Source organism: Lutra lutra, chromosome 2, assembly GCF_902655055.1.
Source record: "Lutra lutra chromosome 2, mLutLut1.2, whole genome shotgun sequence".
In the NCBI taxonomy this organism is placed as follows: Eukaryota; Metazoa; Chordata; class Mammalia; order Carnivora; family Mustelidae; genus Lutra; species Lutra lutra.
The window spans coordinates 55,741,870-55,763,808 of record NC_062279.1 but is presented as its reverse complement, the minus strand read 5'-3'; the positions used below and the strand labels follow the sequence as shown (position 1 = coordinate 55,763,808).

General features: G+C 46.9%; 1 protein-coding gene across 1 annotated transcript in view; it reads right to left on the bottom strand.

Moving 5' to 3' along the window:
* Positions 1-699: 699 nt before the first annotated feature.
* The window catches only part of XKR6 (XK related 6), a 296,537-nt gene continuing 275,297 nt past the window's right edge, over positions 700-21,939 (bottom strand). The window contains exon 3 of the mRNA XM_047717459.1: positions 700-3,466. Within this exon, the coding sequence (XP_047573415.1) occupies positions 2,502-3,466 (965 nt within the window). The 3' untranslated portion in view covers positions 700-2,501. The remainder of the gene's footprint in view (positions 3,467-21,939) is intronic.

The window sequence follows — 21,939 nt, the reverse complement described above, 5'->3', positions numbered from 1 at the left end:
AGTCCCACATGGGTGGTCTTTGCCAAGGCCGAGGTGTGCTCTGGGCATCATGCTTCCTACATGGGTGGGCACGAGGGCCACAGGCTCTCTGCACCTCTCCTCCCTTCCTCCTTTCCACCAGGGAGGACCTGAGGGGACAACCAAGTCAGGGAGGATGACAGGACAGCACTGCAAAGTTTAGTAATAATAAAGAAATCAAAGGAATTGGAACAAAAAAATAAAAGGAGCATCCAGTTTACAACTGAAATGAAATTGAAAATTTGTTCTTTTTTTCTTTTTTCTTTTCTTTTTTTTTTTTAAACAGATTTAGATAAATAATAAGGGGGGGTGGGAAAGAAAAGCCTCTTTGAATAATAATTTTTAAAAAAACCCCATAAACATAAAAAAAATCCTCAGTTTTTGAACTTCTCTTGAGAATAGTTCAATATGAGGTCTTGCACCCTAAACAGTTATATCTGGAATTAAAAAAAAATCGCAGCTCCACACAACAAAGACAAACAGTATTTACTGAAAAATAGTGTGTGTGTGTGTATATACATATACATATATACACACACACACGTGTGTGTATATATATATGTGTGTGTGTGTGTATATATATATATCTGTATATATATATATATATATCTTTTTGTGGAGATTTTTTTTCTTTTTGTGATTTTTTTTCTTTTCCTTTTTTTTTTTGTGCCCAAGTAGAGATACAATGGGATTGAAAAGATGCCCTAGAACAGAATATTCCTTATAGGAGTAATGCTTTGAAAAATAACATTTAAAAATGGTTGAACACACTTGCAACACCTCCAGAAATTCAACTTGGTACAATGTGAAAATAAATAATTGAATCAAATCTTCACCCAAATGACGTGGCCTCGAAGACCCAGAGTATGCTGCTGGTATGAGTCTCGCCATCCAGACAGGGGTTGATATTCAAGCACCACCCCCTCCTCCCCGCTGTCTGCTCCCCAGCACCCTTATACTCCACCTCAGCCATACCCAGAGTCTGTCTTATATCTGTTTTCTACATTTCTGGCAAGACCTTGCAGCAGACACATACACACAGATATACGTGTGCTATGGGCACACACACACACACATATATGCACACACACACACACACTCACTACACACACAAAATTTCCCACTCAACCCAGATGCACCAAGTGAGCTGAATGACGTTCAGCCAACCACAATGGTGAAAGACAGAAGCACCAAACAGTCTTTGAAATGGGTCAGTTATTACAATTTGACTTTTTTTATATTCTAATTTTCCTCTTTTGTTAATATTTTTAAAAAGCACAAATGAAAAAATGAAGAATTCTTTCCAGATCAATTTAAGGCTTCCCACCAAATGGAAACAAAAGAGGCCTTACACAATATCATATGTGATAATTGTATACCTTTCACGGCCTTAAAATGACAGAACGAATCATTTTTGCCGGTCACTGATTTAAGTATTGTGCCTTTAAATTGATGTCTTATTCTTTTTGCTACTATGCTGAGTTTTATTATTACTGATGTTCTTTGATTACAAAAATGGAAATTTCCTTTACTTTGCATTAGAATTTCCCATTCTTATAGAATTATTGGGGTAGATTTTTGTTTTGTCCTGTTTTGCTTTATCCCAGGAAGCGAATGTGATTCTTAGCAGGTGAATGCTAAAATGGCACATAGTCAGCCTTCAAGTACCTTTTCCAGCCATCTGAGTTTCAAATAGCCAGCCTTTTGGCTCCTAGAAGGCGCTGATAAGTTAGGGGCAAGGACAAGGGACAGGGAGAGAAACCAAAGAGGAGGAGGGTTTTCTATGCCTTTGCTTTTGGTAAATTTGTTTTGTTCAATACAAATAATTGGATAGGAAGAATGATTGCTTTGCAGGTTTTTTTGTTGGTTGGTTTTCGTTTTGTTTCTAGATTTGTTTCATTTGATTGTTGAATTTTCCCTCTCCTGGTGCAAAAGTCACCAGAGAGTTTTGCATGAGGAAACATGACAGTACTTAATGAAACTCAGCACCTAAGGGCATAAGGCAGTTGAAGGTTTTGTTTGTTTGTTTGTGTTTTTTGTTTTGTTTTGTTTTGTTTTGATCTTTCAATCAGCACCAATCCCATAAATGATCTACACTTGGTGTAAGGTATAAAACTTTTTTTTTCTTTTGGAGTGGAGACAGCTCCTCCTTCTCCACCCTATGAACCATAGTGTGGGATTTTTTTTCAATACTGTTTCTTATGTGTAAAAAACAAAAGAAAAGTTTTCTTTTTGTTTTTACTTACAAAACATAGAGAATATCTTTGTATACATACAGCGACTGGAAAGAAAGCTTATCTGAAGGGGTTGTGACTTATTCTTTTCTTTTTTTTTTTTTTTTTGTAACATTGGTGGTTGTGATGGTGGTGGTGGTGGTGGTGGTGGTTTTGTGTTTTGGGGGAAGGGAGGGTTATATTTCTTGTGAGCGGTGTTTACCGCAAACCAAACTTAAGGTCCTCTTCTCAACTTGGGTCTAGATGCTCTTAGAGTGAAGACTCATACTGTAGCAACTCATAAAGGAGCGGTCCGTCTCGATACCGAATGCCTACTGCGGTGGGAGTGACATACTGCAGAATGTTAATAGTCCTTCTCAACCTCCTGTCTACAAAATGAGCATCCCAAGCTGGATATCTCTTTCTTGGCATGTCAATCTTAATGAGGGGCCCTTCTGGGTGGTAAGGACGCCCCAACGGGGTAGAGGGCCCCATGGGTCTCACTTGGAAAACGGGCAAGCAAGTGTCAGCCGTGAGATCCTCCTGTTGTTCCGTTACGGCTCTGGTAGGCGTGACCTGGGTCCCCCGGTACCCAGGGGTCTGAGGTGCCATGGGCTCAACATCGGGGGGCAAAGGGATGCCCCAGAGCAGCTCGGCACAACAGGAGCTGGCAAAAATCTTAACTCGCGGCCCCATGGGATGCAGCACACCATAATATAAGAGCATCGATGCGATCCCAGCCACAAAGCTAATAAAGACACAACACAGTGCTGGCACCGCATAGGAGTCAGTGGTCTCCGGGTTTCTGTAAAAATACCAAAGGAACGTCAAGGCAGCATTCTCGGTCAAGACTATCGTGTAATATGCAAACATTCGATATCGAGTCCGCCCTTCCTTGACGTTAAACCAGCAGAAAATGTACACAATCCCTACCACCATGTTGAAGAGGATCTCCTCCCACTTGGACATGCAGAAGTCTGTTCCGCCATGGATGATCCAGAAGGCCATGGCGCACCAGTGAACCACCACGAAGATCCCGAAGTAGAGCTGGAATATGGAAGCAAAGAGGGCAAAAGAGATAACTCTGGATGAGATGGTGAAGAGGCGCCAGAAGAGGTGGATGAGGGCCCCTCTGTAGCTCATACTCTTCTTGTCGTCCCTGGAGTCCCGCAGCAGCTTGTGATAGGAGGCTAGCACCCAAGCCAGGGACATCAGGGAAGTCGCAGAGGAGACACCTGCCGGAAAGACACAAACCCACACAGTCAAAACCTTGGACATCAAGCGCTGGGCACAGTGGGGCTGCCAGCCGAGGAGACGCCCACACACACAGCGGTCTAAAGGAGGAGGAAGAAAGAAACACACAATCAGGAATGGGATTTCAACGTCACAGCTGTTCCCTAAGCTGACAACTTTGGAGGTCTCATTTTACATTTCACAACCCAGTCCGGAATTCCTGGGGATCTACCACTCAAGACTAAGGCAGAGGCTGATGTGCCTCGCCAAGGGAGCCAAGAACTGGGGACACCATGATGATTCACTGCAGTCGCTGCGGGCCAGCAGGCACGTGTTCAGTTTTAAGGAATCACGAGCTTGTGGGGATCCTTGTTACACACGTGTGTGTGGCCAGGGTTGGTGGCCCTGTCACCAGCAGCCTGTGCTCTCAGAAGAGCCCACAGAAGGGATAACCAATGGTGAAGCCCAATAGTTTGCTCACTGCCCCCAAGTTCTACCACTATCCGCCTCTGGGAAAGCACTGGAGTCTCTATTACTTTTTCATCAGCTCACCCATGGCTCTGAACCGAGGCTTTTGCATTTAGCTTCTCCATTCCCTGACTATGACCACCCTGACCAAGGGTCCTGGGGTATTCTGTCTGTTTCGGTGGTTGCCTTTCTCACTCATTCTTATATCTCTCATTCTTGTCCAATTTTTGTTGCTTTCTCCAACCCACCATTCTGCTCAAAGTTCTCTGAGGCTTTGACGTGAGAAGCCCGTCCTTGTCTCATCTCTGTCCTGACTCAACAGCACTGTTGTTCATGCTTTGAGAATGCCTTTTCTGCTCACCCTCCTTTGCTCATCATTCCCTGCATTTCTCCTCAGCAGGCAAGTGAATGTGTCTGATCCCAAATCATACTTCAATTGCTATAGAGCAATTTTATTTATAATGTTGCCTATGCTGCCTATTGAATTTCTGTAACTCAATCAAACTCAACACAATAAATAGTTACCGGAGTTTCTCCAAATCCACCTACAAGAAACCAATTATTAGGCAAGTGTTGCCATATGACCCCCTCTAAAGCAAGATTCCCCATCACCCTTCGACACTCCCACGTATTTTCTCCATCCATCCAAAGGCTCTTTTGTTTTGCCTTTCTCTCCACATTTCAGAACTAAACACAACTAAATTCTGTTGGAGTCCTGAATACTGTTCCTTTGGTACCCATCTCCTTACTGGGTTCCCTCCCTTGCACTACAGCCCAATTCCCCACAACGTTCTTCCAGGCTGAAGTCAAAGTTACATCATCAATGTCTCTCAGCTCAAAGGTCCAGGAGCTTGCTCATCAAGAGACTCATTCAACTGCTCCAGCCCTGTAGCCTTGGATTTGTCTTTCCCTGGGAACCCTTGGATTTGTCTTTCCCTGGGAACCTGCTCATCCTCCCTCTCCCTTCCAAGCTCCAGGGGAGAGTCAAAGTCCCCTGTCATTTTACACTCTCCCTGCATTCACTTTCCTCATCAACCTCACTCACATACTCCCAACATCTCACAGAGACACTCAGGTTTACAGCTTGCAAAATGATAGAGTACAATAATAAAAACCATTATGTTGGTGTGAGCATAGAAAAACCTCCAGACTGTTAACTATTACAATGAATACGTATGGCTTTTGTAAATAATGGCAACCACAGTTGACAATAAATAGGGGAGAAACCATCCCAATTCTTCCATAGAAGCCAATCTTGAGAACATCTAATACATTTCCTATCACCTTTCTGGAAAGTTATGAACATGGTACTTGATGTATCCTTCCCTGCCCCTTGTACACACAGGGCATTTCCACCAGCACCTGCTGAGGCCGTGCATGCTCTGCGACTACATCACAATGGTCATCCTAACCTTTCAGAGCCTCCTGAGTTTGTGTTGGCTGGTGGTGGGGTGGAAAGGGAGGGGAACAGGTCTTCTTGGGAGTCATGTGATTTAGGCTGTGGGTTTCCAGAGGGCAGGGAATGTGCCATCCTCTTGGTAGTCTGTGCCAGGCTTTTTGCTGATCCTTTCGTTTACCATAGGAAAGCTCCTCTTGAATGTCTTTGTGACATCAGCCCTCTCCTGGTGAACTCATTTATTGATGTTAATAATCTTGGTGGTACCACTGACCTTTAATAATCAGATGGGAGTTCTACAGAAGCTGAATGGGAAGAAGGCGTGATTTTTTTATTCCTTCTAATAAATCAAAATGTATTACTTTCCTGGTTCTAAGAAAAAAACACGAGTGCCAAGCTCATAAAGTAAGAAAAAGCAGCTTAGCTTTTGCCAGAGCATGGTCTAATTCAGGCTTATTCTGAGTGTGCTTTTGAACAGACTTGGCGGACAGAAGCGGGACAGCCCCTCAGCCTTCACTGTGCTGGCCGTGATATTCTGTGTGTTGTGATATTTGCCCTCTCCATATCAAATACAAATAAGTAGGAATTCATCTCCAGCAATCACACCAGGTACAATTTTTCATCATTATTCCATCTTCTGGGTTACCTATGGCATGTCCAGATCTGTTGCTGTGGTTTTTGAGGGCCTGTGTTCTGCTCCTGCCTCACCCTTCATGAAATGTTACAGAAACTGCTTCCCTCGGAGCAGACCTATCACTGCCTTGGTTCTTGGTTAATGCTTCCAGAATTGCTCTCTAGAGTTCGGCATGAATGTCCCCTAAGCATCATAAGACATTAATGTGAATTACAAGGAGGGCTTGGGACAGAGTCACATGGAAGACAGATCTGAGTGCTTGGCTGTGGTCCTGCTGGCCAGCTGGCCAGCTGATGCCCAGCCCCACTCTTACTTCTCTGCCTGTCTGTTCCCAACTTGATATATTGTATATCACCAAACAATCAATCCACAGGAAGCTTCATGGACCACCCCCTTCAACCCACTCATTCAACAGGTTGCAGAAGTACAGGGGCTTGGGTTCCTTGCCCAAGATTACCCTGAGGACCACTGACAGTACAGCTGTCAATTAGGCCCACGGTACAGCTCTCTACCATCTGGATCACGCTGGTCCAGGCTCTCCACTCTTTCTGCACCCTGTCACTTGGTCAGCTTGGCTCTCCAGAGACCTGCCAGGTAGCCCCTTTCCTGAGGTCATTTGTGATGAAGGCCATCAGCCTTCTCTAATTGCATATGTTTGTTCTAACACCAAGCTGTTGGTCCCTGAGGGCCTTGAATCCCAGGCCACATGCTTGGCATTGTGCAAGTGCTCCAAGTTAGAGTGGAAAGGGAAAGGGGAAAGTTTTGACATGTGCCCTGTGTACAAGGTGACCAGGGCAGAGGCCCTGTCCAGGACTGGAAAAAGTGCATTTATCTGGGGCCTCTTCTCAGAGCCAGGGCAGGGTGAGCAGGGACAGGAAGGAATATGAGTGGGGACATCATGCCATGTTAAACCTGCTCCACTCACTCTGCCAGCAACATCAACAGAGATGATCCTATGGGGAGGGAGGAATGTCTGGAGGGGACTAATTCTAATTCACCACATTCACCAAAGAACTCCCTGTTCTATGCAAAGTTGTAGACACATTTTAGGGGGTCCAGAGTTAGTGCTGCTGAAGGGCTGAGTACATCCTACAGTGGAGACCAAAATACCAGGCCCACTTTAGATCCCATTTTGGAGTTGGGTTTCTCACTGGATGTTCAACAGAGGGTAACACTTGCCCTCCGGGGCCTCAAGAACCAGTGGTACCGGGCATTAGATGATACATTTGTTTTCAACTCGCCTCCAGGAAACTTGTCTGGATCCCACCTATGACATTGGCACACTTGTTATGCTTGGTCAATGGATCAAATGTCCCATGATTTGCCACCTTTGCATCATTTCCCTGGACAAAACCTGTGGCCTCCCCCACCACAGGACTGTAAGTGCATCTTGTCCTCAAAGGACTGTCAGCAGAAGGTGCTTCAGGGCAGCCAGCTAATTGGGGGCTCAACTGGGGCAGGGGAGAGTGTGCCCCAGATGAATGTGTTCCCCACAGAGTAGTTGACTGTCCCAGAGAACACCGCATGATTCACTGAGCATGTATATGCATTATCTTGTTTAGGAGAACCTTGTGATGTAGGTACTTACTACGGGCTGAACTGTGTCATTCTTCCCACCAAAAAAGTTCATATGTTGAAGCTATAGTCCCTAGGGCCTCAGAATGGGACTTTATTTGGAAAAAGGGTCTTTAAAAGGGTGATTAAGTTAAATGACATAATTAGAGAGGACCCTAATCCAATCTGACTTTGCTCGTATAAGAAAAGGGGATTTGGATACACAGAGATACCAGGGATGCACTCACACAGAGGAAAGACCACGTGAGGACACAGGAGAAGGCAGTCATCTGCAAGCCAACGAGAGAGGCCTCCAGAGATGTCAATCCTGCCTCTGCCTTGATCTTAGACTTCCAGCCTCCGTAACAGCAAGGAAATAAAGGTCTGTGTTTTTAGCCACTCAGTCTGTACTACTTCATCACAGCAGCCCTAGCAAACTAGTACAGTGCTCTAATTCCCATTTTTTAGAAGAAGAAACTTTAGATATTTTTCAGAAATCATATGTCCATCAGGAAGTAGAGTCAGGATTCAAACTCAGAGTCTGACTCCAGGGGCCCTGAAAGCAACTGCTATACTAACAGGCCCCCTAGACATGGCCTTAGAAGAGGCCAGGTGAGAGGAGAGGAAAGAAAGTCGAGGCATTTTGAGTATGGAGGATTTGAATCTTTTGCTGAGGGGACTGGGTATCTGAGAGAGGCCCTTGATTTTGGAGCTACAAACCAAATTTGCCTTCTAGTCCACCTTCCTCAGGAGAGTATCACTCAAGCCACAAGGAAAGAGGTGACTCCAGTAGAATTAACTGAGATCGGTTTGCCTCTGTCAAGTGATTAATCTTCAAAGGCCTGCAGTGTATTCCATTCTAGAGGGAAGAAGGCAAGGTTTTCCCTCACTACTGTGGCTCACTCGGAAGATTTCTGTCATGCCTGAGATCAACCCAAAAGTCAATGCATTATCCTGGCCAAGACCCAAGCCTGGGGTACTGGCTTCGGAAGAGGACTTGTGGCCCACTGTGAGATTCTCAGACAGGCCTGGGAGCATTTACGATTTGCTCCCACTATGGCTCAATCGCTTTCTATATTCCAAAGATCAGACTGGAAATTGTTAAACACTTCACGTTCAGCTGTGACAAGTTCTGGGCAGTGACCTTCATGGCTTGCTCACTTTTCCTTGTGCAGACCAGGAGGCAGGGCTTACAGCTGGCCCACAGCCCAGCCTCACCAGCTGGGAAGATGCTGGAGTCTCCAGCTAGAGACTCCTCGGGGGTCACTCCCCTTGAGAAAAGCTCAGGAGAGGGGCCCTCAGGTTCTGATCACTGGACCCAGGGTTTAAGATTTCCAGAAATGGAATGGCCATATCTATGACTAATGTAACAGAGCACGAGGGGCCACAATCTGCAGTTGGACACCCCTTACCGAGGAGCAGTAGCCATCAGGAAATTTGGTGGTGCTAGTGCAATATCCAAGGATCACTCTCAGCTGAACTGTTGCCAGTTGGGGAACAAAACAAAAAAATGTGAGTGTGGATATCCCATTGTTTGAGAAGCATAGCAACATGGTGTCTGGGGAAGGACGGGACTCTAAAATTGGAGGGCAAGGGGGAGATGAAATGGAAGAATCCGAAGGAAAGATACAATGCAGTGGGAGGGATCAGGGTACAGTCGTAGGGAAGCTGAGATATGACAAGCCCAAAGCAGGGCCATGACCACGGCAGGGCTGCACCAAGGAGCCAGCAAGTGGGAGCTCCAACACACCAGCAGAAAGGGAAGCTGAAGGAGAAACCAGACACTACGGTATCTCATGGGGAGAATGCAACATGTGGGTTTGAGGAGTATCCTGAGAACCCCCAGGGGTATCTAGAGATGGCCATGACATGAGGTTAACAGCAGGACCTTGTTCTGCGGAGTGGTATGTGCACGCCCAGCTCTGTTACCAGCTGCTGTCCCCCACCTTTCTATCACAAGGTCTTAGTACCACCACTAAATTACATGTTGGAAAAACACTTGGATGAGGGATTCGATGGGGCACTGAGCACAAGGTGGAGCAGGGTAGGAAGAGTCAGCTGTGCAGACTCCCAGCTCCCTCTCCAGTGGCTCCCTCACATCAGCATATAACCACAGTCAAGTTCTGGTCTTACAAAGACTAGATCGTCCCTGGACCCCCGCACCTTCCGCTAGTGAGATCCCATCTCCCTTTGTCTCTTCTCCTCCAAACTTCTCAAGGGTAATCTCCTTGCTCCCTTAACTCCCCTGCCTCCCCTTTACTCCTGAACCCAGCCCCCATGGAGAGCTCTCTTTGAAGTCCTCAACCAATTCCTTCATGTACAGTGTAGATGGCCTGTCTCTCCTGACACTGTGTGACATTTGGCATCCAGATCCACTTTGTTCTTCCTCACACTTGACCATTAGCTACTGCCCTACTTATGCCATCCTTTCTTTGCTGGGCTGTTATCCCCATTTTTCAGGTAAGGAAACTGAACCTGAAGTTGAAAGACTTCAATGTGGCCGTAGCCACGTTCTGAAATTACATACTCACCTAATTTGTATGGTATGGTATCCGTAGAGATTCCCCAAGCCAAGAAACATGCTCAATTGGCTATTTGTCTACATGCATGTCAAGGTCAACATCTCCCTCTTTCAACTCTCACCTCTTCCCTAAAGCTAATATTAGGGGAACTCAACCATCTATTCTTCAAATCATCCTTGTGTATTTTCCTCACATTGAGCTCCTGGTATCTGGGTGATTCTTCACTTTCCCCCATCCGACTTCCCCTATCTTCCAACATTTTTTAAAAATCTCAGTCTCTTCTTGGAAATGCTCCCAGGAAGAAGACATAGCAGCTGTGTGCACAGTTCTTGAAAGATTCCTGCCTGTCTCCTGTCCTCACCTCCACCCAGGAGACACAACAAGGGAGCACCTGGTACAAAGTTACTTTCCCATTCAGGCAATGAGGAGAAGGAAACAAGCATCACAGATGCCACCTATGAGCCAGGCCCAAAGATGTTGAGTAATTTGGCCAAAGTTACACGGGTAGTAAGCAAGAGAGCTAACAACGGAACCTGGGATTACCTCACTCCTCATCCATGATCGATGTGCCTGAGCCAGCTTGTGAGATCCAACTGTGAAATTTACAAGAATTTTGTGGGCTAGCCAATGTCAAGTTGGGGGCTTGAAATAGGTGTGGTGGAAATATTTACAAATTCCTACTTTAACAAATCAGGGGGTCCCCAATTCTGCTAAGAGCTGGTTGTAAGCATTTACCAGCACACCACTTGTCAGGATCTACTATCCTTCTTGAAAAATTTAGTGGGCCTCATTGCAAATTAGCCATAAGGCTGTCCTCCATATTCCAACACCATATTTCTAGGCAAAGCAACACACTATTGGCGATCAGTCAGAATAATACTTAGTAAGTTTGATGTGAAAGCAACAAAGAAACCAATCCCCCTTTTAAACTTTCACTAACAATATGCTCATAGTAAATCATTGATGGTCTGACAGTCTTCTTTGACCCTCAGGCTTTTGCAAGCTTTGACATCCTCATTTTGGTCACATTTCTGTGTTTGGAGAGGGTGTGATCCCCACAGGAGGTTACCACATAGGGTAACCTTAAGACACCCTTGATATTTCCTGACTGACCCTTAGTGAGGGTCCAAACAGAAAATGGCATCCACCATCTGTGGATGGCACCCTTGGGACAGACAAATGTGTGTGTCTGAGTCAATGTGGAAAAACCCAAGGGCAGTTGAAGTGGCCTGGTATAAACAGAGGGCGGGAAGACTGGAAGGTCTCAGGAAAGCTGACATCTGAGAAACTATACCATACCCTGAATAAAAAGCTCTTTAACATCAGGGAGATGGATCAAGGGGAACAGAATTTGGCCACTACACAGGTAGTCTGTGTTGTAGAATGTCATCTTCCCACAGTTTTTGCAAATATCTCTTTATTGGCTCTGTATCCAGGCTGATCATTATCTGCTAATCGCTAATAAAAATTCAATAATAATGATCTCTCTTCTCTACTGAACAGCTACCATAGCCCAGACTCTAGGCTGAGTACGTGACACAGAGTAACTCAGTTATTCTTCCCTGAAAATTTATCTGAAGTAACGGGCTTATTTGAAGATGGAGAGACTAAGGCTCACAGGCTAACAAGCTTTTCCATTATTAAGTAGTTAAGAAATCACAGAAGGGTTTGAATGCAGGCCTGCCTAGCTTCCAAACTCAGAGCCCTTTCGTGAACACTAGGGGAAGTGTGTCTCCTCACCCAAAACCACAGATTAATGAATTAGCATTCAGATTTATATATCAATTCCTTATCAGTTTGGTTACTGTGTGGCAGCCCTCTGATCCTCTCTGTGAGCACTGACAAAGTCAAATTTGTGGGCCTGCCAAACTGAGGACCCACCCCTGGAAGGCCCTGAGCACCCAGTATGTGTGGAAGCATATCTCTCCTCTATCTCCCTTGCCTGGGCTGCTGGAATGGCCTCCTAGCTCATTTCCCTGCATCTGCTCTTGTCCCAAAAGTCTATTCACAATCCAGCCAAATTGACTAAGCTACAGTATGCCCTGCTGTGTGGCCTCCCAGACATGGTGGGCTGCCCATGGTCACTGATTTTCTGTGCCTTTCCCATGGGAGGATATGCATTCCTGCTCTGTTGAACTCAAGTGAGGTCTGTGACTGGCTCTGACCAGGGACACATGAGCACAAATACGTGTGTCACTTCCAGGCAGAAGGCCATGCTCTCCCATGCTCCAAGAACAAGCTGCTTCACCAGTGACCTGTGACAGACATGCCACCAGCAGTAAGTGAATCATTTCTGGTTTTAAGGCACCAGAATTGTTTGAGTATTCCACATCGTGGCATGGCCAGCCTCTCCTGACTGATGTGTCATCTTGTTCAGGGTTAACACCATGGTGGGTCCTTTCAAGGGCCTTCAGGGCCCCCCATAATACTGCCTGGGAGTAACAAGTGTAATCTGTCAGTTCCCTGCTCATGCCCTTCAGTAACTCCCTTCCCAGTGGGTGTAGATCTAAGTTCCTTTCATGGTGTCAGGCTTTTATGCAAGGCCCTACAGGACCCAGCCCCTTGCCAGGGGTCTGGGGTGCTAGTCATCACCTCCCTCCAGTTCCTGGCACTCCCTCAGCCCCAGATGTGCTCCAGGCTCCCTCCCAACTCAGGGCATAAGCACTTGCTCTTCCTCTGCCTCAAACACCCTTCCCTCAGATATCCAAGTGCTTCACTGAGCCCTGGACTCAGAGACCAGCTTCCCAGCTGGCATCCCTCACGGCCACACTAAAAAACTGACACCCCTCCCCCACCTCTCCCCGCCCCATGTCTCCTCCCACTTTCCATGCTTTGTTTTTTACCTTAGCCTTTCCCCTACCACCTTGGTAGACTTTTACTTTTACTTCCTTCCTTTTTTTTTTTTTTTTTTTTTGAGGTAGATACATTCCAAGGGCATCCATTTGGTCTGAAACTATGCACAAAATTGCGCGGGTTAAAAAAAAATTGCATGGGTATTTTTCTCATTAAAGAAAGCCCATAGGTATCTGATTCCCAAGTGAGCCCATAGGGAAAGGGGCCAGTGACCCCATTGGTCATCACAACCGCCCACCTCTAGCCCTTAATGTGGGACAGGGCAATTCCCTGGGAGCAAACATGTATGCCCTTGTCCGTCAGGAAGAAATCCTCGAGGGTAGAAGAGACAAATGAAGACGAACTAACATTTATTTTTCCCTATGTATCAGGCATTATACCACATACTTTGCTTGTGTTACTTCATTTAGTCCTGACAATAATCCCTTGAAATGTCTTATTGGCGACCCATTTTACACACGAGAAAACCAAGGCTCAAGGAGGTAAGAGGATGTGCCCGAGGTTACTGCATCAAGCATGTCCTTTTATTCTCCTGCTTTGACTCTGGCGCCCTGCTGACCCTCCAAGGAAGAGCAAGAAATGGGTGTCTTTCCCATGCAAACCAACCCCTCGAGAGGGGGCCAGATTCAGCCCACAACACGCAACATCATCCATTTAACAGCAGAGCAAAAGTCCTCAACTTTTTTGCCCTCACCCTCACCGGGGACATTAGGTAATGTCATAACACCAGGTGTGAGTGCTACTGGTGTTTAGTGGGTAGGGGCCAAGGGTGTTGTTAAACTTTCTATAATGCACAGGACAGTCCCCGCTCCACAGCCCCAGATCTTTTAATGATGAGGTTAAGAAGCCCTGTGGTTGGGTATTCCTACTTCCTCAATATTTTCAGTAAGTCAAAAACCAAACCAGGAACGTGGGTGTGTCTAATAGCTGGAGATTGAAGCTTTCTAAAGAGTTCTTCCTGAGGAGTGACTATCCTTGAAGAGGCCTGTGGGGTGCAGACACAGTGTGACATCAGGAGAAGCTGTGGGAATAGCATCTCTGGGGTCTGATATCTGCAGGATGCGTCTCTTCTGAGCAGCACACATCAGGGGCTCACGGCTGCTCTGAGGACATGGTGGATAACACAGTAAGGTAACAGCGCTTCCCTTGAGGAGCTTCAAGGTCAAGCACTGATATTTAAAGGACCCAACAGAGGAAAACTAAAGCCAGCCCTCTGTTAGCTTGTCTCCTCTTTCTAAGATGCTATCAGAGCTATCAAAATACTATCTTCACAGCCAGCTGGAGAAAGACAAACTTTAGAGATTCTAGAACAAATGTCAACCACTCATCTGGCATGGTGCAGGACTCACAGACGCCTGGATCCTGGCTGGCCTGGAGCACACAGTGAAGAAGGCCATCTGCTCTCACTGGAAAGTTCCAGTAAATCCCTTCTCCTTGAGGAGCAAATGGCCAACCAGGCTCAAAACCCTGATGCTCCCAGAGTGAGTGCATTTTAACCCAGGTTGAGATGCCCTGGAAAGGACAGAGGCCTTGGTACAAACAGATCTGGCCTTATTTTCCTGTTTGTGAACCTTGGCTAAAGATGTGGATTTGGAATATTTAATGAATTATGAGTATAAAACATATAGGCACATCTTTGATATATATACATACTATACAATATATTCATATACCTCTACATAGTGTGTGTCTACCCATACATCTATATAGAGAGAATGAATATACATAGTGTATAGATACATACTGAATACTCATTGAGTATTTTGTGGTGCCAAATGTGTGCCTTCATGATGGTCATGTCAACAATCCTGAGCTTCACGACAGAGGTCAAAGTGCTCTAGAAATTCTAAAATGCCTCATGTGCACTAGTTCGTCTTAAGTTTCAATATTACTGATAGTGAAATGGATTAGCAGTCAAGTCAGAGGGAGCAGAAAGCCTCAACTTGGAGGGGGAATGGCTTTGAGAGACTGCTCTGCTCAGCTTCCCGGCATTGCTTTTCCTCTGTTTTGGGTTAGTAAAATCTAGGCTTCAAGTTTTTGAGTTTTGCCATGGGATGTCAAGATGCTGTTTCTGGCCTGTTTGGAATAATATAGGATGAGACCATACCTCTAGAGGCAAAAGCAAAATTCACTGCATCCTCCTCATCCTGTCTCCTGCCCCTTCAGAAATGTGATGATTCAGGGCTTGCGGGCTTTGTGTAGGAGGGGACTTGGAAAGTTACAATCATTTAGAAGCTGATAAAATCTTCTCTTTGAAGACTTGTTTATTTGAGAGAGAGAGAGAGCATGGGTGGGAGAGGAGAAGGTGAGGGAGAGAGAAACTCAAGCAGACACTACACTACTCAAGCACGGTGCCTGATGTGAGGCTCAATTTCACGACCCTGAGACCATGGTCTGAACCAAAACCAAGAATCAGAAGCTCAACCAACTATGCCACCCTGGCACCCCAAGCTCATAAAATCTTCTTAAAAGGCTGGGAGTCAGAGTGGATCCTGTCTCCCATGGAGTGGGATGTGATATGGTTGTCAAAGCCCTAGAAATTCTGCCAGCCAAAATGGTCTTGGGTTCCCTTACCTGGGGCCACCACCAAGGCCCTGAAGACGACTGACCTTGATTAACTAGAACTGGACTGTGGGCATTCTGGCCTCATGGCCACTGCTCTCCGCTCAACTGTGCTAGCCATGCTTCCAGATGGAGCTGTGACAGAAGCTCAGGAAGGGCAAGGAGCATGGGCGGGTCTCAGATACTGTTTAGTCCCATCAGGTGAGCAGAAAAGCAGGACTGCTGAGCAGGTGAGTGGCTGTGTGCCCGTGTGGGGCTGACCCTGGAGTGGTCCTGGCCCCTGAGCTCAACTTCTCAGTGGTCAATGGCCCTAGTCGAGAAAAGCCTTCCAAGGAAAATGGCGTCCCATCAGAGCCTTGCTGAGGATGGCAGCAGTGTGTACCTTCCTTGGCTGGCAGTGGAAATACCAGCCTCCATTGTTGGAGGGCCTCCCATGTGCGGAGAACAAATGCATTTCACTTACTCCTGACAAAACCCCACTGAGGCAGGAGTTATTAGCTGTGCTCTACAAATGGGAACCCTGAGGCTCAAAGAGGTGAAGACCTTGTTGGAGAGGCTGCAGAGCAGGTGTATGAAGCCAGGCATGGGAGTTCCACACTGGGAGCTTTCTACAGGGCCAAACAGGACACAGCAACTTTTCTTCAAGGGGACGGTCCCAGGACACCAACATGCAGACAAGCAGAAAAGGACTCAAAGCTCTGGGCTGTCACTGGTGAAGGCTGAAGGATGAAAGGAACATGGGGAACCCCAGGTTTGTCACAGGGGGACAGATTTTCCAGCCAGCAGCCTTCTTAGCTCTAGGGTCTGGCAGGCAGCCTGGGGCATGTGGTGCCTGAACACCCAAGAGGGTCTAGAATTCATTGAGGTCTCAGTTCTCCTCTGGTCAGCTTTGGACCCATCCTTACCTCAGGTTGGCCCTAGAGTGAATGCCACACCCTAGAACTCCTCATGATGTCCTGATCAGCCCCACACCTCCAGCTGGGTCTGGAATCAAATGGGGCCCTGGGGTAAGTTTTACAGATGAACAAGTTGAGGCCCTCAGAGAAGGCGATTCCACACAGGATGTGGAACAGCCGAGGGGGGTCACCTCCCAGGGTTTCCTTCCCCGGGGTCTCTGCCCTTCTGTTCCCCTCCCCAGTGGTAAGACATGTGAGACCCAGGAAGGCATTGTTCATGGAGCTCTCAGACTTTCTTTCCTTGGGAATCTTAAGGAATAGAAAAGATCTTTTGAAGATCTTTTCACTGCAGTCTTTCCTAGAGCTCCAAGTTCCCGTGATCATCTCTAATGTGAATGTCAAGGCTAATTAAAGATCACTACTGCCCCAATTTCACTGAGATTTCCCCCCTACTTCTCTTCCTTAGAGTCATAAGCTATCAGGGCTGAAAGGGTCTTCAGGGGTCCTTCCTATCCTCATTCATAGTAGCCAGGCCCAGAGAAGATGAGGTTGCAGGGATCTGACCGGAATCCAGCAGGGCATTCTAGCACAGCAGACTCCCCACCCAGTGCTCCTTCTGCCAGCCTTTGCCCTCTGCAGGGAAGCTGGAGGAATACCTTACAGGAGAGCAGCTCTAAGAGGGGCGAAGTGTCTTTGTGGGGCAAAGAAAATGTTCTCAGATGAATTGTAGTGATAGTAACAACTCTGCAAATATACTAAACCAGTGACTTGGGGCGCCTGGGTGGCTCAGGCGGTTAAGCATCTGCCTTCAGCTCAGGTCATGATTCCAGAGTCCTGGGATCAAGCCCTGCATCAGGCTCCCTGCTCAGTGGGGAGTCTGCTTCTCCCTCCCCCAGCTCATGTACGTGCACTCTCTCTCTGCCTCTCAAATAAATAAATAACTAAATAAAATTTAAAAAAAAATAAAGCCAGTGACTTGTACATTTCAAATGGATGAATTGAATGGTATGTAAATTGTATCTCAATAAAGCTATTTAAAAAATAAATGTTAGCAAGACCACTAGGCCAGGCTAAGCTACGGAAGCAGCCGAGAGACCCATCACAGCCTCCCTGCCACTCCTCAGACACCGGAGGCATTCTCTCAGCTCAAGGCCTTGCTCTCGGCTGTCCTCTCTTCTTGGCACACTTGCTTCCAAAATCTGCATGGCTGGCTCCCTCCCATCCTCACATCTTTGCTCAGAGGTCACCTTGTCCAGGAAACCTTTCCCAGCCGCCTTACTGAAAACTGCCCACAGCTCTGCTCCCCTCCCCTCTCTCTTCCCAGTTTCATCGTTCTCCTGAGAGCCTCTCATCTGTTAACACAGAAAACCAGATAATTGTTTTGTTCCTTGTTTGCCTCTCCCTGGAAGAACTGTAAGCTCTGTGAGGGCAGGGCTTTCTTCTCTCTGTTTTCTCTATGACTCTATCTGCTCCCAGCTCCTAGAACCCTGCTTGGCACATTATAGGTGCTTAATAAACAGTTACCAAATAAGTGAACAAGGGGCCCCATTACAGTTACTGTTCAGGCTTCTGAATATGCATTTCCCTGCAAGATGGTCCTGGACAGCCTGTGCAAGCTCAGGAAGCCTTGTCTGGATGGCCCTCTGTGTTTGGGCATTGGACGCACAAACATTTCCAGTTTGGCCAATTGCTGTTCCATTAGTGGTAATATAATGAAATCGATCTAGCTTGCCTTTCTCATATTTGTACTGCTGTTTTAAGAAGTCTCCTTTGTATGCACATCCTGTATTTTTTTTTTTTTTTTGCACTTGAAAATTTGAGTTTAAGAGGCTGGATTTCACATGTAGTATTCCTACTATGATTAAAAATAGAGAAAAGAATCCTGCCTCTCTTTCCTTTTGCCAGTTGTTAGGGGCCATCTCAGCCAGGGCCTCTGAACCATGTGCAGATTAAGCTGGAACGTGCACAGGAAGAGTGGAGGTCTCTGCTGAAAATTCTTGCAAATTCTGTTTAAAAGTATACGGTTTTAAAGTGCTGTTGAACAAGCAGCCATGGGTAGCTGAAGTAGGACTGTACCTTGGAGTTGGCTGGTCAGGGAACACTGTGCGCAGATGCAAGTAGCTGTCGCATAGGAAAGAAGGAGGGTGATGCCTCAGAGCTCGACAACACAGGAAACAGAGCTGGAGAGAGGGGGAAAGCACTGGCTACTCCCACCACCATGGGGGAAATGGGAGAGGCCAAGTCTGTGTTCCAGCCGGAGAAGGCAGTCATGCCTGTGCACCTCTCTACCTTTTGGTTATAGGTGAGGAAGATACAGATGGCCAGGAGAAAGGAGGGAACAGAGGATTGCACATCTTTTCCTTTCTTTACCTGCTCCCAGCTAAGCCACAGACAAGTGATACGCAGCCTGGAAATTGACATCGAAGGCTGGAAGACCTCTGTACCGACTTGGTCTGAAACCCTGGAGCAGCTCTTGGAGATGGGCGACTCCAGCTCAGCAAGGGAGTGAACTAGTGAGAAGGGCTCTGTCCACTGGTAAGGACTGGGGGAGCATGGAGGCTCCCTGTGACTCTGGACGAGTGATTCGTTACCTGCAACGAATGCAATGAATCAATTGTGTGTGTGTGTGTGTGTTTTAAGACTTTATTTACTTGCAGGAGAGAGAAAGAGCATGAATTCAAGCAGGGAGGGACAGAGGTAGGGGAGAAAGAATCTGAAGCTGACTCCATACTGAGCGTGGAGCCTGATGAGAGCCTCGATCCCACTACCATGAGATCATGACTCGAGCCAAAACCAAGAGTCAGATGCTCAGCCGGCTGCACCACCCAGATGCCCCCAGACTGGCTGTTTTAATGGCAAGTTTTACTTCTTGGTAATGAGAAAACTGAGTGGGAAATTCATAGCTTTGGTGCTCAGATCTGTCACCTTTGGGTCACATGACCAGATTACCATCATTTTCCACGTGGCAGCTTCATCTTTTAACCAGAATCCTAAATGGTCAAGGAATTAATTTTTGTGTCCCAGACACTGAGAGTGACAGCTAATGTCCATAGGAGCAGGACTGGAAAGAGACCCTGGGCCTTCCCTTTTCCTGAGAGCCCAGACCGGGAGGGGGCTCTCTCTTGACCTCACATGGGAGGGTAAGCTGACCAAGGAGATGGATGTCCAAGAAGTTTCCTCCAGGATGAATTTTGTCCTCACTAGGGAAGGGAGGAAGGGCTTTGGGGGCTGACAGCTGAAGACAAAAGCACAGACAGTTTAGCTCAAAAGGAGCGGAGAAACGTGCCTTTGTGAATCACTTGGATGCTGTCAGGGCTCTGGCTAGAAAAAGAAGTACAATGTGAAGGTAAAGTGCAAGGCGCTGGAGAGGCTTTGATGCAAGAGGACCCAGCAAGTGAAGTTAAGAAAGAAGACTATTAGGGAGGTTGACACCAAAGACACAGAAAGCAAAGGCCCTAATTAGATCTTAGAACTCAGTGTCTGAAGGCAGGGTTTAATACTTCTCATGCTTCCTCATCTTAGTAAAGATGCCAGTTTTATGTAACTTTGGTGCTGGATATGGTGGTTACTGATGGCTAGGTTGGGGGGCAGGAAGAACTACCTGGGTGAAGCTTGGTATTTGAACTCCAGGCTGTAGATGCCATTCTATCATCTCAGCCGCAGGCCTGGTGCGGCAGGAAGAAGAGCTTCTTCTGAGAGCCTTCCTTACTGTGTGACCTTGGGCAACTTACCCCTCTGTGCTTCAGCTTCCCACATGTTAAACAAGGAGGGTGGGTTAGACAGCCTAGTCAACCTCTTCAGTTCAAAGGCCCCATTGCTTTAAATCCCTTTGGACACTGAAGTTGTGAGATTCAAGTGTTTCGACATCAGAGGTGCCTTTAGGTGGACCTCTGCCAGCATCTGCCTGACTGCCACTCATAGGGTACTGGGGCACCTATAAAGTTTTGCATGGTGGAGTGTCACCTGTGAGAACAAGTCAGATCTGCTTTTGATCCTCTCTGAGAGAACCACTTGCCCTCGGGAGAAGCATGTCTCCTGTGGGTGCTCCCTGAGCAGGAGTGGTTCTGTGCTCGGAGGTGGCTCTACCTTCAAGTTCCAGCCTCAGCCCTTGTGGTCATCTGGAGTTTCTGGTTCTATCTAGGGGCTTCCAGTATTGCCCTCTATCTGAATTAGAGGATCAAGGGGAACACATCTGGCTCAGAGGGTATCTGGGGATGCCTGGAATTTTCTCTGAGGATTCCTAGAGCGACCTAAGAAGACAGAAGGCACTTGCACCATATGGAAGTGGGGGTTACCAAATCTCTCACTAACCGGGTAAGCAACCCACTTGTGTCCGGCCAAACTCTCTTGGTCTCCAGGGTCGGAATAGAAACTAACCCCAAGGAAAGGCCAGTTAAAAGGCTATGTGTCTTTATCACTAATATGTGTTTAGGGGAGCAAGAGGGTCCCCTATCCTCACCCCTTGGTCAGCCAAGCTTAGCTCCATAGGGAGACAGCAAGGCTTCTCCCTGTATGCTTAGCAGAGGTGGCTTGCACAAAATACTTTGGAAAACTAAGAATATTTTCAAAAAGCCAATCTCTGGACAGAGATTTCAGGGACAAGAAGCAGAAGCCTCATCTTCTGACCTTGTCAGTATAATTGCATCTAAGATACACACACACACACACACACACACACACACACACACACACACACACACTGGAGCTGATGGGTCCACAGGGCATCTCAGCCTCTGCTCCCTCCCTGCATTAGTAACCACTTCCTGCAGAACCCACCTAAGTCTGTCTCTTCAAGACTCAGACACAACCATCCCTGCTTAGGACACAGCCACTGGAGCCCAACCATGCAGACAAAGATCCTGCTGTATCAGTTACAAGCCTGGTGGCTGCCTCATGCTGTTACTTAAAGTCTCTAGACCTCAGTTTCATCATCTGTGGGATGAAATGGGAATAATAAAAAGTATCTACTCATAGGGTTGCCATGGGACCTTAATGGGCGAGTCCATATAAAGCTCTTGAACTAGTCTCTGGCACATAATTGAGCTCCCCAAAAGTCCTAACCAGCATTGATAGCAACATCCTCATGGTTGCTGCTGCCCCGCACACTTACCACAATACACCCCATGTTCTCAGCACTCATGACCACTCACTCCCTGCCTGCTCCTTGCTCTCCTAGGCCTCCCCATCTCTTGGCACTTATAGTTTCCCTGTCCACAAGAGCCACCCAAACTTCCCTTTCAGGCAAGCTCCTATTCCTCCATCAAGACCTAGATCAAATACTACCTCCTCTGTCATGCCCCCGGAAGCAGTTACAGATCCCTTCTCTGTACATACAGCTATCACGGAATTTAAAATTTACTGCACCAGACATAAACTCCTGAAGGGCAGATGTCTTCGCAAGCATGTTCCCAACACACCCCCTGGGCCACAGCAGGTGCCTGACAAATGGGAGTGGTGTGATACCAAGAGAAAGTGGTCATCAGAGCCCCATGTATCAGATAACTCCTCAATGTGGGCTTAAATAAAAAAGGCAGACCTGGAGGTTATGAGGGCGTAAGTGTCCCACCCCACCCCCTGCCCTCTGCCTATG